The sequence below is a fragment of the Quercus lobata genome, chromosome 7, assembly GCF_001633185.2.
Source record: "Quercus lobata isolate SW786 chromosome 7, ValleyOak3.0 Primary Assembly, whole genome shotgun sequence".
NCBI classification, from domain to species: domain Eukaryota; kingdom Viridiplantae; phylum Streptophyta; class Magnoliopsida; order Fagales; family Fagaceae; genus Quercus; species Quercus lobata.
The window spans coordinates 11,696,307-11,710,502 of NC_044910.1; the positions used below are offsets into that span (position 1 = coordinate 11,696,307).

The 14,196-nt window shown below is 38.7% G+C and overlaps 2 protein-coding genes across 4 annotated transcripts; one reads left to right on the forward strand and one right to left on the reverse strand.

Moving 5' to 3' along the window:
- Positions 1-1,043: 1,043 nt before the first annotated feature.
- Positions 1,044-3,300, forward strand: LOC115953146 (3-oxoacyl-[acyl-carrier-protein] reductase FabG-like). Its single transcript, XM_031070672.1, has 3 exons — positions 1,044-1,456; positions 1,619-1,848; positions 2,681-3,300. The coding sequence occupies exons 1-3, from the start codon at positions 1,081-1,083 to the stop codon at positions 2,957-2,959; spliced, it is 885 nt and encodes a 294-aa protein (XP_030926532.1). The 5' UTR covers positions 1,044-1,080; the 3' UTR covers positions 2,960-3,300.
- A 6,551-nt stretch (positions 3,301-9,851) lies between these two features.
- Positions 9,852-13,406, reverse strand: LOC115953626. 3 transcript variants are annotated; one of them, XM_031071362.1, is made up of 3 exons: positions 13,221-13,406; positions 12,482-12,630; positions 9,852-10,399 (listed from the first exon to the last, which is right to left on the reverse strand). In XM_031071362.1, the coding sequence occupies exons 2-3, from the start codon at positions 12,602-12,604 to the stop codon at positions 10,340-10,342; spliced, it is 183 nt and encodes a 60-aa protein (XP_030927222.1). In that variant the 5' UTR covers positions 12,605-12,630; positions 13,221-13,406; the 3' UTR covers positions 9,852-10,339. The 3 variants fall into 3 exon arrangements, with proteins under 3 accessions (XP_030927222.1, XP_030927223.1, XP_030927224.1); XM_031071363.1 differs by lacking the exon at positions 13,221-13,406 and adding an exon at positions 12,996-13,169; XM_031071364.1 differs by lacking the exon at positions 13,221-13,406 and adding an exon at positions 12,867-12,989.
- Between the last annotated feature and the right edge of the window lie 790 nt (positions 13,407-14,196).

The following is a 14,196-nucleotide window of genomic DNA, read 5'->3' on the forward strand; positions in this document are numbered from 1 at the left end:
ATCCCATTGCATTTGATCTCTCCAACTTCTCACCCTCAATCTGAACCAAATTAAAGCCAATAAAGGGTAAGAAGGCCAGTGGATAAAGGGTAAGAACAAAAAAGTAAGGGTTGAGAAGGAGAAGGTAAGGGATGAAAAGGAGAAGATGCAAGTGAAGAAGTGGAAGTGGTATATGATTTTGGAGATTTCGTAGAGATTCAAATGTGGGTTTGAAGAGATTTTACAAATCAAATAGTGGTGGTCCTTGATTTTGGAGATTTGGGCTTCCTGGAAGCCATGCGAGAGAGAAAATATGAGATTTTTTTGTTGCTTTTTTTTTTTTCCCCCATTTCTTCTTTTTTTTCCTCTGGGGCTTTTTTGTTTGGTTTTGACAACGATGTCTATTTATCCCTTAGTGGAAGGTACAAATCCTACAATTTGAAAAAGATCTGAAGCCGTGGGTTCGCCTGCAATACAAGAAAAAGAAGGAAGAAGAAAAAAAAAGTTTTTTTATTTTTATTTTTTTTATAGTTTTAACGCTGTTTGTAGGGGTTGTTAAATTGGACAGATTTCAAAATTATAAAAGAAGAACTTAATTAACTATAGTTAAGGTACTATACATAAGTTTGGTCATAATAAAAATTAATATTTTTAATGGAAACAAGTAATTTCGTTCATTTTACCAAATTTACCCTAAAATTTTTCTTGTACTAATTGTCTGTTTGTAGATAAAGTTAAAATGTAGTTGATATAGTACAGTAGACTCCATTAATAATACCAAAAAGTGCAATGAGGCTCATAAATAGTAGTAAAAATAAGCTGAATAATAAAAAAACCTGGCTTTTAAACAATGTCAATTGCCAAACACACTAAATAAAATAGTTTTTCAAAAAAAAAAATTTTTTTGAGGGAAAGTTTTTGAACTCATTTTAGAGTTGGTATCAATGATGTATAAAAATTAAGATAATTTTATAAAGAAAATATTTTTGAAAAATGATTTACATTTCAAAAAAAATGTTAAATTTTAATTTTAAGACTCAAAGACAAACGGGTAAAACTTCATATTCATACAAAGAATAATAATTGGGTTTTCTCGGGGGGATGGAAAATAAAAAGAGATCTGAGAGGCATTGGCATTGGCATTGCACCGAGTCAGTCAGAGAAATGGCGTTGGAGGAGTGGGGAAAGCTAGAGGGAAAAGTGGTGATGGTGACTGGGGCTTCCTCAGGCCTTGGTCTTGACTTCTGTCTCGATCTCGCTAAAGCTGGCTGCAAGATCATTGCTGCCGCTCGACGTGTTGACAGACTCCAATCACTCTGTCATCAAATCAATCACCTCTCTTCTTCAAGCTCCCCAAGAGCTGTGGCTGTGGAGCTCGATTTGTGCGCCGATGGTCTCACTATTGACAAGTCCATACAAAAGGCTTGGGATGTGTTTGGCCACATCCATGCCTTGGTCAACAACGCTGGATTTAGAGGTTACCAATTAAAAAAGGAAAAAGAAAAAAAAGAAATCAGTTGTGCTTCTTGGAATTTAATGTGTATTTTTAACATTTGCTTCTTCATCTTTATTTTAATTCTATGAGCATTTCAAAATGTTCAGGTACCTGGATACCTAACTCTTATGCTGTGTACATTAGGTACTAAGAAATCACCATTAGAATTGTCTGAGGAGGAATGGAATCATGTTATCAAAACAAACTTAACAGGAACCTGGTTGGTGTCAAAATACATTGGCATACGCATGCGTGATGCAGAGCGGGGAGGATCAATCATAAACATATCTTCTATTGCTGGTCTCGACCGTGGTCAATTGCCTGGAGGTGCTGCCTATGCTGCTTCAAAGACAGGCCTAAACACCTTGACAAAGGTAATGTCGATTGCCATTCAACTCTTCCAAAATATAGGGGTGATACCATTGTCATGTTTTGTCATTGTTTGGAAACAAAATAGTAACTATAAGATGAAAAATCGCAGTATCTTCATAGAAGAATGCACTACAGGTGGAAAAAATCCTCATGTTAATTGATTAATCAATAGGTAAACAAATGGAATTTACTTCTTTTGATTCAAGAAAAGATCAGGTACATTTCCTATAAATAAAACAAATTAAAGAGGAAACATTACATCAACTAAAGATATTTTTTTTTGCTAATTGAATGGAAAAAGAAAATTCCAAGAGAAACTCCTAGAGAATAGTCACACAAATGAGGACTGGATATTCACTTCAAGTCAGACATTTTCAACTGCATGTCCTAAATATTTTCTTATTCGTCCCCTTTGGAGCTGGGTACCAAAACAGATGTAATTTCCATCTCCAAAGACCAAACAAAATATTATTGCTTTTACATGAAATTGGAACGGGTATATTTTGTTTGCTGACTGTTTACCTAGATGTGTGTTTCTTCTTTCTTTTTCTTTTTTTATAAAAGTAACTTTCGGATTGATGACCTCTACTGAGTTGTCATCCCTGGCCACTGTGCCATCACTTGGGTTGTCTTTTTAGACCTTTTCCTGTAACTATGTGATGAACACATCATAAATTAATTATTATGGAATACCCTGAACTTATTTAGAGATAGGAACCAGTCTCTCTTATGTCTTTGCCCATAGGAAATGTATTCTTATCAGATTAGTGTGTGTGTGTGTGTTGATTTTGCTTTTGTTACTTCTCCATATAATGTTGATTCTACTTATGACAGGTCATGGCCTTGGAATTGGGTGTATATAAAATTAGAGTGAATTCTATATCACCTGGCCTTTTCAAATCTGAGATTACTCAGGGTCTCATGGAAAAAGAATGGCTGCATAAGGTGGCAAAGAAAACTGTCCCTTTAAGAGAATATGGCATCACAGATCCGGCACTGACATCACTTGTTCGATACTTGGTACATGAATCTTCTGAATATGTTTCGGGCAACATTTTCATTGTTGATGCTGGTGAAAGCTTACCAGGTGTCCCTATTTACTCTTCCCTTTGAATGACAATGAGACCTAACTGTCTTATCAAGACAAGTGTTAATATTCTCGCTGCAAGCTGTTCTGTGCATTGTGATGCCTGCCATTTTCACTTATATCTATGATTTTAATGTTATGTGATCATAAGCTTAGCAACATTGATTCAAATTGGTACTAAAATTGCAATTTCCTAGTTTCAAGAAGCTCAAGAGGATTGAAATCTGATTTGGTCTTTTAAATTAGACTCGTAGCAGCTAAATTTATTGCCACCTAAGGGTATCCTTCATTCTTCTTGTGAACTTTAGAGAAACATTTTTATTCTTGCTTTGATACAATGAAGCCAAAAGCCCAAAACATCAATTTTCAAAGAGGCCAATTTTCCATCTATGAATTATGATCACCATGAGCGCTAGAATTTTGTGTTACATTCATTTTGTTTGCCACGTAAGCTGTTCTGTCTAAAACCTTAATCAAAGAGGGACATATCAGCTGGAAATTTACTCGTATACATGAGCACTACTTGTGTGTTAGAGGCCTTGCAGCAGTATAGTGAAATTTGGAGTTTGAAAATAAATCTAATGCTATCATTTAATACCCTTGGCAATGTTGTGAGTAGACCGAGATTGGTTCTGTAGCAATGATTTGAATTTTGAATCACCTGATCACTTTCTCTCCGCAAGAGTGCTTGCGTGGGATAAAAATCTTTTTTTTTTTTTTTTTGAAGAGAAACTTGTATTTCATTAACACAAGAAAAGGAGTACAACAGAGGCCAAAAGCTAACTTAATCAACTTAGGCCAGATTGAAATAAATGAACTAAACAGGGCAGAATAACACCCTTCCAGGGATTGGAAGCTTGAACACTTAGCAAATTGGGCTAGCTCATGAGCAGCAGCCCTGTTGTAATCCCTTTTCACGTGATAGAATGAATAGCAAGAGAAAACAGACTTCATGGACTGAATGCTTTGCACCAAATGTCCCATAATGCCACCATTGTAGGCTTGAGTAACTGCTGAAATGACTGAAAAGGCATTAGATTCAAAAATCACCTTCGAAATATTCAGCTCCTGAGCCAGGAGTACACCATGCTCCAAAGCAAAAAACTCCGTCCACTCGGTTGGGTAGTGCATGGGTAGAGCCTTACACAAAGCAGCAACAACCTCACCCAACTCGTCTCGAATGATAACTCCTACACCAGAAACACCGCTGCCATCAATGGAAGAGGCACCATCCACGTTGACCTTGAAATATCCCGGCGGGGGAGCAACCCAGCCACTTTAAGGAGACGGTAGTGAGGGAAAGTCCCACGAGTAGGCCTTCTTGAAATCCTCCACCATGTTCTTAGCCATCTCCAAAACTTGCAAGGGTGACAGACTGTTCTCATCATGGATGAGTTTGTTTCTGTTGTACCAAATCGACCAGGAAATTACAAAGAAAAATTCCAGGTACATTGCAGTCAGGTTAGAGCAAAGTTGGAGCACTACATCATTGAAATCTTTTGCTTTTAGCAGTTAATCAATGGGGCAGTCATGCCAAAGGGACCACACTGAGAGAGCAAAATCACAAGCGATTAAAGCATGAATAAGGCTTTCGGGCTCCTCATCACATATTAGACAAACACAAGAAGTTTGAATACCTTTAGCCACCATATTTGTGAGCACGGGGAGGCCATTCACACAAGCACGCCAAGAGAAAATCTTGATCTTTTTCGGGAGCTTTAGAGACCAGATTTTCCTCTAAATCCGAGCATTTGGATCTCCAGAGGAACATTCCCCTTCATCCCTTGTGTCAAGGAGTTTGTTTGTGACAAAATAGGCACTCTTTACTGTGAATTCACCCTTCTTATTCCCTACCCAAATGAGTTTGTCTTCAGGCAGATTGTAACTTAGGGGGATTTTTAAAATCATATCAGCCTCAAAAGGGAAGAAGAGAGCACGGACAGTCTCCATTTTCCACCATATAGTCACCGGATCAATGAGGGATGAGACCATTTGGTAGTCCTCAAAAGGGCGAGGAGGGGAGATGACTTTGTAGGTTGAGGGGTTTGAGAGCCATTTGTTATCCCAAATGTGGATTAGACGTTCATTTCCAACTCTCCATCTTGTACCATTACGTAAAACCTCTAGGCTGTTAAAGATACTCCTCCAGGTGTAAGATGGGCTGCTGCCTAGATTTGCATGGAGAATATCACAAAAGGGGAAATATTTTGCCTTAAGAATACGGGCTGCCAAGGATCTTGGATTTATGAGGATTCTCCAAGCTTGTTTTGCGAGCAAGGCAAGATTGAAAGCCTATAGATTTCTAAAACCCATTCCCCCTTATGATTTAGGCTTGTACATTGTTTTCCAACCAACCCAGGCCATTTTGGTCTCTTGGTGTTTTTGTCCCCACCAAAAACTCCTCATCAATTTTTCAAGATCTTCACAAAGACTCTTTGGAAGTTGAAAGCAGCTCATTGTGTAAGTGGGAATGGCTTGGGCCACTTCTTTGATAAGAACTTCCTTCCCACCCATTGAGAGCAATTTTCCCTTCCAGCCTGCTAGCTTCTTGCTTACTTTCTCCTTAATCTCCGCAAAGACAAGCTTTTTGGATCTACCGATGATAGAGGGGAGGCCAAGGTACTTTGTATGATTTGAGTCTTGCATTGACCCAAGGATGTTTATAATCTCATCTTTAAGCTCTTGGGAAGTATTTGAGCTGAAAAAGATAGAAAATTTATCAGTGTTGATCTTCTGCCCTGAAGCTAACTCATACATACAAAGAATTTCTTTTAGCTTGCTACACTCAGTTCCATTGGCCCTACAAAAGAGGAGGCTATCATTTGCAAAGAATAGGTGAGTGATTTTTGGGGCCTCCCTACAAATGGAAATGCCATTTAGCTAGTTGTTCCTTGCCGCATCATGAATAAGGACCGAGAAACCCTCAGGACACAAAAGAAATAAATATGGGGATAGCAGATCGCCTTGTCGGAGCCCCCTAGTAGGCACTGTGTTCCCATACGATGTGCCATTAATAAGGACTGAGTAAGACACCGAGGAAATGCACTTCATTACTAGATTGATCCAATTCTCATTAAAGCCCATCTTCCTCATAACTTTTCAATAAAAATCCATTTTACTCTGTCAAAAGCTTTACTCATGTCTAGCTTTGCAGCCATGAAACTATCATTCCCACATTTCTTGTGCTTCAGGAAGTGCATAACTTCATATGCCACCAAAACATTATCTGTGATAAGTCTATCAGCCGTGAAAGCACTTTGATTTTTTGAAATAATATAAGGAAGGATAGCTTTGAGATGATTAGCAAGAGTTTTAGAAATAAGTTTATAAACTACATTGCATAGACTTATTGGCCCGAATTCAGCCATTCTTTGGGGATTATTAGTTTTTGGCACAAGAGCAATATTGGTTCTATTAATATCAGATAAAGACATGCCAGAATTAAGAACATTTGGGACCATATTAGAAACATTAATGCCTACAATACTCCAATATTTTTGAAAAAAGAGGGCTGACATACCATCAGGGCTGGGTGACTTCGAGGGATGCAGCTGCTTGAGGGCCATGACTACTTCTTCCCTGGTGAAGGCTCTAGAGAGCTCTGTATTCATTTCAGGAGTGACCGAGGTTAGGATGGGAGCAATTACACTCTCTGTCTGACTCGGATGGGAGGTGGTGTATAATTCCTCAAAATAGGAAATAGCAGCTCTAGCAATATTGTCTTGATCCCCACACCAGTTACCAACTTTGTCCCAAATTCCTACGATTGTATTCTGCTTCCGTCTTTCAGAGGCCCTTGCATGAAAAAACTTGGTATTCTTGTCTCCCTCCCTGAGCTAGTGGGCTTTTGAACGCTGACCCTAGTAAATCTCCTCACTATCAAGAAGATCATTAATTTCCTTCCGTGCTTGGTTTATTTCCTCACCCAAAGACCCATCATTATCAAGCTGGATCAAGGAACTGAGCTTCTTCCTTTTTTCCTGAATTGCCTTTGGAATTTGCCCAAATGCAGCAGAACTCCAAGCCTTAAGATCAGCTGCACAAGCAGAAATAGCAGACGCAATCCCATTTGGCGAACTCATATCACTACCAGAGCACCAAGCCGCTTCGATAATTTCCTTACATTCCTCTCTCTTTGTCCACATAGACTCAAAATGGAAACAATGAGCACGTGGCATTTTGGGAGCTTTGGGGTCAAATAAATACAAAGCGCAGTGATCTGAGGTAGAATCAACTAAGTGGTGGACTCTGACCTCACCGAATTTGTCAATCCAATCACTAGTAGCAAACACTCTGTCAAGCCTGAGATATATCCTGTCAGCTCTTTCCTGCATGTTACACCAGGTAAAGTCAGGCCCAACATAGCCTAAGTCTTTAAAGCCATAATAGTTAACTACATTTCTAAACTTTTCCATCTGTCCTTGGGGATGCAACAGCCCACCCGATTTTTCCTCCATGGATAAAACCTCATTGAAATCTTCGAAACAAATCCAAGGAAGTTGGTATTGATCTTTTAAATAAGCAAGTAAATCCCATGAGAACTGTCTCAAATGAGCCTGGGGGTGGCCATAGAATCCTGTGATTCTCCATCTAAAACTTGAATTTGCCTCTGTGACTATCGCATCGATATGATGGTTACTATAGCTTTTGATTTCTAGGTCAGTTTCCCTCGTCCAAAAGAGCGCCAAACCTCCACTACGACCACAACTTGAAACAAAAAGCCCATTTGCAAATCCCATTCGATTTCGAATTCTTTCCATACACTTCAATCTTTGTTTAGTTTTCGATAGGAAAACTATTTTGGGAGCCCATTGTCTCACAAGATCGTGCAACGCTCAAATTGACCGGGGGTTTCCAAGCCCCCAGTAGTTCCATTCTAATGAATTCATGGCTCCCAGCGGCGCAGCACAACAGTTATCGCCGATATATCATCATCACTGGAACTTCCAACGAGACCGCCACACTTCTTTTTTCTAAAGACCTTCTCCTCGCCGTCTAAAAAAATTTGAGAACCAAGCCTTTTTAAACCTATAATTGAACTTTGGGCTTCAAAAACCTTACCTTGGGTTAGTCCTTGCTCTCTAGCAAGTTTTTTGATCCGGCCCCTTCCAGCTTGGGCTTTTATAACTCCCTGATCAGCTTGTTGTTCACCACTTGTTTCATATGCTTGGGCCAAATTTGTGGGTTTGTGTGGGCTTGTAACTTCAGGTGGGTCTTTTGATTCCTGTGCATTTCGGCCCATATTAGATAATGTATCACAAACCAATTCCCGCGTACTAGATGTTTCCATAGGAATTGGTACAGACTCCTTATCACGTGGGGTCCCTTCCTACCTCAAGACCCGTGAACCTGCATCTAAGTTGTCTAATCCAACCTTGCTTTCTGCTACGTTGAAGTGCCTAAAAAGTCACATCCCCTCATCTAATCAGGTTTGCTTAAATCTTGTGCATTTTTTGAATTTTGAACGCAGCCACTGTTAGAGCTTTCCACACCGTGAGATGCCGGAGTGGGCTGGAGCGCCTTCTCGAAAATTTGGTCTTTTTCACTACTTTGATTATCGCTACCAGCACTGTGGCCACCATTAAAGGAGCTTCTCAGCTAACCACTTCCACCTTTAGACATTCCATTCGCCCTTAGCCAGTCACCGTACTGGGGAGTGGCATTCTGTCTATCTGGGCAAGCATGGCAGTGTTTATCATCATGACCCATTTTGCCGCAAAGGAAGCAAAACGTTGGCAGCCTTTCGTATTTGTAGTGAACCTAGTACTTATCACCATCCATGCCCACAATATTTCCTCCCCTGCGTAATGGCTTATCAATGGGAAGATCAACTCTTATGCGCAAGAATTTTGCTTGCTCGGACTGATTAGCTCGCTTGTCGATCTCAATAAAACGTCCCATGCTATTCCCAATATCACGACCTACCACCTCGGACATAAGCTCAAATGGTAAGCCCTATAGTTGTACCCAAAATGGGGAGTGAGTGAAAACTATGTTTTTTGATGTGAGACCCTTTTTCCATCTGCATAAAAGTAGTAGATTGTTTTCAAAATTCCAAGGCCCACTATTTTCCACCCATTCCATCTGAGAGAGAGAGCTAAACTTGAATTGAAAAGTGTTGTTTCCTACTTCGATTATTCGTAGCTCCGAACCCATTTTCCATGCTGCTCTTAGCGTGCTTTTCAGGGCTCTTTGGTTTTGCTGTCTATCTGAGAGTAACCTTCCAAACAAGCTTAAAGAGCATTCCTCTAAGAGGTCTGCTCTGCTATGAGCTGTGATTGATATTTCCGCTTCTTCTTCCTTGGTGAGACATAGCTTTTGAAGACTACTTACTACCTCTTGTTCCATAATGAAGGAGGGTATGTATCTATGAGGGGGAGACGCCCCACTAGGGGTAGAAAGAAACTCTTCCAGAAAGGAGAGGAGAAAAAGCTCTTACCAGAGGAGAGAGAGAGGTGTTTTGGCGCTATTCCAGCGTTGGATAAAAATCTAGTGCAATAGTTAGGGCTATTTGCAATTTTGCACAATGCAACCACCTTATGTGATGTAAAAATTGATAGGGTAAATTTTTTTAAACCTTTGTAACTTTTTACTTTTAACCCTATTAGTTTTTACATATCATATAGTAGTGGTAATTGCATGGTATGGAATCCGCTTGTGCATTTGCACCCCCAAATCCAGGTGACTTTTTCCTAAGCACCCATTTAAAATAAAAAAAATTATGAAGCAAATTAATATATGCAAAAGAGTATTCATGGGCTTTCTGTCATTAGCACTCAGATCTGCAGACAAGCCACATCTGTTACTTATGAACTATGATTCAAACTCTTACGCAAAATTCTAAGGTTTTGTTGGATATATTAATGAGAAAGTTGGTTTCAGCACTATGTTCAAGCTATTTGTATGAGGCTTAAAAAGTACTGATCGAAACACATGTTTCAAGTCCATTACATAGTGTTGGCCAATAATGCAGAATGAAATAATTTGACTCCACCACAATGTTTACATAATGATGAGCCAACCTTTAAAAATGGAGGAAATAAACCCAAAATTTCAGTCCCTGCCCAAGAACTAGAGTCTAGAAATATTAGCCAAATGATCGATCGCAAATCAATGCAGAGCTGCAGCAGAGCAATGCCCATTTAAAGAGAAAGGCTACAGTACAGAAGATAGCTTTTCCAACAAAAGCTAGGTACAAATATTTAGCCCATTTAAAGACAAAAACATTGGGTGGGAATCTAGTATAGCAGTGCCTAGATGAAACAGAATATAATTTACTAGAGATCAGTCATAATTTCTTGCAAATCTTTGGTGTCTACTCTACAGAAAATAAATGAGAAAATCAATAGGTACTCGTATAAAGCTTCTATTGTCTTCTTATCCATCTCTTTACCTCATAGATCCTTTTATTTTGATTCAAACCCCTTTGCTAAAGAAACTTCCCATTCTCGACGCCGTTGTTCTCTCTGTAACATGTGAAAAAAAAAATTCATAAGATGGATCACCAACTACATAAATCAATGAATCAAGTATAGGCAAAGCTCGTTTTAATATTCCAAAGTGCAAGGATAAGGCAACTAAGCAAAATTCAAATTAATACTCTCAATAATATATTTAGTATTATTGTCATATAAAAGTTATATTTGAAAATAACTGGTAGACAACTTCCAATTAGGCTAACTTTTTAATCTCAAGCTGACCAAAACCCACCTAAACCTGGCCTATTGTTTGTGTTATAGCTTATGTATTAGCTGGTGTGTATCAGTAGAGATACATGTAGTTTGTCAAAGACACAAAGCATAATGTTTTTATAAAAGAATCTACTACATGCTTTCAACTTTCAACTGCATGTGTTTATCATAGCCACAAGTTGAAGCAGGACTTCAGGAAATTACCAAAATTATCCAAAGCTTTAGACCGTAATAATAACCCTGTGTTGATACTCCCCCCGCACTGGAAGTGCATTTATAATTCCCCCCTCCCCCCTTTTCAAGTCAAATTGCCCTTTTTTAGCAATAAAACAAGTCAATTTTCCTTTAGCAGACAGATGATAGGATGAAATCGTATTAGGAGAGGCGAGGACTCTGATATTAACCTGCCAGCTGAAGATAACTTAAATATAGGACATGGAAATGAGAATAGTTTAAGTGCATATTGTAGCTTCTTACTGAAAGAAACGTAGTTAGTTTATGAGCATTTTTGCTCTCAAGAGTTGCAAAATCAATCAACAAATAAGCCATGCTTTATTGGGAAGTTTCACATTCATTCAGTGGATATTGATTGGCCAATGGTGAATATCCTCTTATTTCATCTTTTTCCTATTCCTATTTGACCATCCACCAACACATATCGCATCAAAGATTTTTCTTCCTTTTTAGTGGTCTTCAACTACACAATCTTTTGAAATTTCAGTTCCATTTTATGATTAAATTGCTCACTATTGGATTCTATGGAAAATGTGCATGTTAACAAACAACATAAGTTTGGCCTAATAAAAGTTTTGCAAACGACTTCAAAATACTTGTATTTTCTTTTCTATGTTATACGTTTCTAATTCTTATTGATATTAAGGAAATTCTAAGACTTTTTTTCTTTTATGGGTAAATAGGGGGAGGAGGCTGGTGGGGTTTGAACCCCAGTGCCTAAGCACCCAAAGAAGTGCTGGTACCACTAGGGTATACCTCAAACCCCAAGGAAATTCTAAGAGTTTGACTTATATAATCTCTTTAGTTCTTATAAACTTGTAAAGATAATTTCAGATTAAACGGGTGAGCCATGCCTAATTCATAGATCAGTCGAACCTTTAAGCACCTTTTTAGACATTTTCAAATGCCGTAAAGCTTTCTTCTAGCATATACAAATGTATCATTAACTCTATGCCACTGCCAACCTATTGGCAGTCGTATTTCTGCAGAAACAGTAAACCGCAATTACTAATGTTTTCCCAATTTCTTTGCACCAAAACGTCAAACCTGTGCCACATGCCCCCAACCCCTAATGGTGGGAGAATTGGGTGCATATATCATGGGGATACGTAATACCAGCTCCCTAATGGCACAAGGGTTTTATTAAAACAAAAGCCCACAATACAATATTAAAGAACATGTATGCTAATATTAACCATGATTTTTTCTACAACATTATAACAAACCAGATTGGCAGTTGAATCAGGGGAAATTTTTTTCCTGGGTTTGCCTTATTGCATTGATTGGTGGGTAAACCAAATGTAAATTAAAACAGTCATGTCACACACAAGAAAATATGGTCATATACGATCAATAAAATACATTTTGTCAGCATTCTTGCATTTAATACTGTTCTCAATGTTAATAGAATTTTTTCATTTTTATAATTTAATGAAATAATGATGAGACATGGCATAATGCATGAATAACACTGGCAAGATGGATGATAGAAGTATCACCACTCAAACCAAAATTGTTTCATCTCTGTTCAAAAAACAGAAAAGAAACAATAGTAGAACACTAATTTTTGCAGGGAACAAATATAATCCAGTTGCAAATAGAGAATGTTAAAAATGAACATACCCTTCTTTCCCAGTATGGAAGAAAGCACACGAAATCATAGACAGGTGTAATGGTTGAAACCAGAGCGACGTTGAGTCCAGTAAATACCAAAAGGGCAGTCATAGGTCGGGTTCTATGCGGCATGTTTGATTACTATCAAGAAATTATCCCTGCAATCACCAATTCATGATTGAGTTATCTTCAAATTTACACACCGAAAAATGATAACTAAAAAGCGCGCGTACACACACACAAACAGGTATTTGATCCCTAAAACCTAACAATGAGCTATATTCTAAGCAAACGCAGTTCATTTCTCAGAAGAATAAAACCAAAAATCACATTCAATACTACACAATCATTTCATCTAACAAAGAACCACCCCTTGTCCCAACCGGCAACTTACGCAGAATTGCACTCAGCCACATAGTACCATCAATTTGACCCCTAAAACCTAGCAATGAGCTATATTATAAGCAAAACCCAGTTCATTTTTGAGAAGCATAAGACCAAATATCACATTTAGGACTCTCACAATCATTTCATCAAATAGCTGGTATGCTTGGGAAAAGAACCCACTCCATACACCAACCGGCAGCTTATCAAGAATTGCATTCGGTCACATAGTACCATCAAGGCTCAAATTTGAGCACAAACACAAACCCAACCCCAAACCTTTCTTCAAAAAAAAAAAAAAAACTCAAAAGACTGCAAATTTGTCTTTTAAAGTTTAAACCCACATCCCAGATTGGAGTATTACCTTGTATGATGAATTTTAAAGTTTGGGGCTAGATAGGTCTAGTGGGTATGGATCTGTGTCACTCTGTGACTCCGTAGTTGAAAAGCTACGTGGTTGAAGACAAGGGTATTGTCGTAAGACTATGTGGCTAGACTAAGGGCAAAAAAGAGAAAAAAATATTTGGACCATTTCTAGATTTATGCGTGTCATCCTTGCGCAGGAGTATGTCAGAGCATTAGCATGCTAATGCTATATTTAAGTCCTTTTTAACATTTTATGGCTCAAAATGTACTGTATCAAAGGATGCTAAACACAATTATTGTAAAGATAGAATTGTACTGTAGCACAATTGTAAAAAAATATATATATATTGTAATCAACCGGCATTTCTCTCTCTTCACTCTCTCTTTCTCAACATTCTCTCTCCGCTCTCTTCATTCTCTCTGCTCTTTCTTCTTCCAAACTCAAACATCATCTGCTCTCTCCGCTCTCTGCTCTCTTCATTCTCTCTGCTCTTTCCTCTTTCAAACCCAAACATCATCCATCTCTTTCTCATCTGCTTTTTTTTTTTTTTTTGGCTGTGACCGGTGCTTAAAGGAAGTGGTAGGTATGGCTGAGGTGAGTTGTGGGTCACGGAGATTGGAGTGGGTCATGGCGTGGGTCACGGAGATCGGAGATCGGAGTGGGCTGAAGTGGGTCACGGCGCGGGTCACGGCATGGGTCGGGGAGTCGGAGATTGGAGTGGACTGAAGTGGGTTGTGGGTATGGCTAAAGTGGTCACAGCGTGGGTCACGGAGATCGGAGATTGGAGATCGGAGTGGAGATCGGAGATTGGAGATCGGGTTCTGTTGTGACGCTGGTTTTTTTTTTTTTTTTTTTAATTGGGATTTTTGTTTCGGTGGGATTTTAGAGAAACTCCTTTATACATGTCGCCGGAATTAGTTAATCGAATCACCGGCAGATATTTGGATTATGTGTGTTTGTTGCTCTGTTTAAG

What these genes read in the sequence shown, in the direction of transcription:
- LOC115953626 (XM_031071362.1), bottom strand. Translation starts at nt 12,604, where the DNA reads ATGCCGCATAGAACCCGACCTATGACTGCCCTTTTGGTATTTACTGGA. An exon ending in TTCCATACTGGGAAAGAAGG is followed by an intron (nt 10,400 to 12,481) that starts GTATGTTCATTT and finishes CACATGTTACAG; the next exon opens with AGAGAACAACGGCGTCGAGA.
- LOC115953146 (XM_031070672.1), top strand. Translation starts at nt 1,081, where the DNA reads ATGGAAAATAAAAAGAGATCTGAGAGGCATTGGCATTGGCATTGCACC. An exon ending in CAACAACGCTGGATTTAGAG is followed by an intron (nt 1,457 to 1,618) that starts GTTACCAATTAA and finishes TGTGTACATTAG; the next exon opens with GTACTAAGAAATCACCATTA. An exon ending in GCCTAAACACCTTGACAAAG is followed by an intron (nt 1,849 to 2,680) that starts GTAATGTCGATT and finishes TACTTATGACAG; the next exon opens with GTCATGGCCTTGGAATTGGG.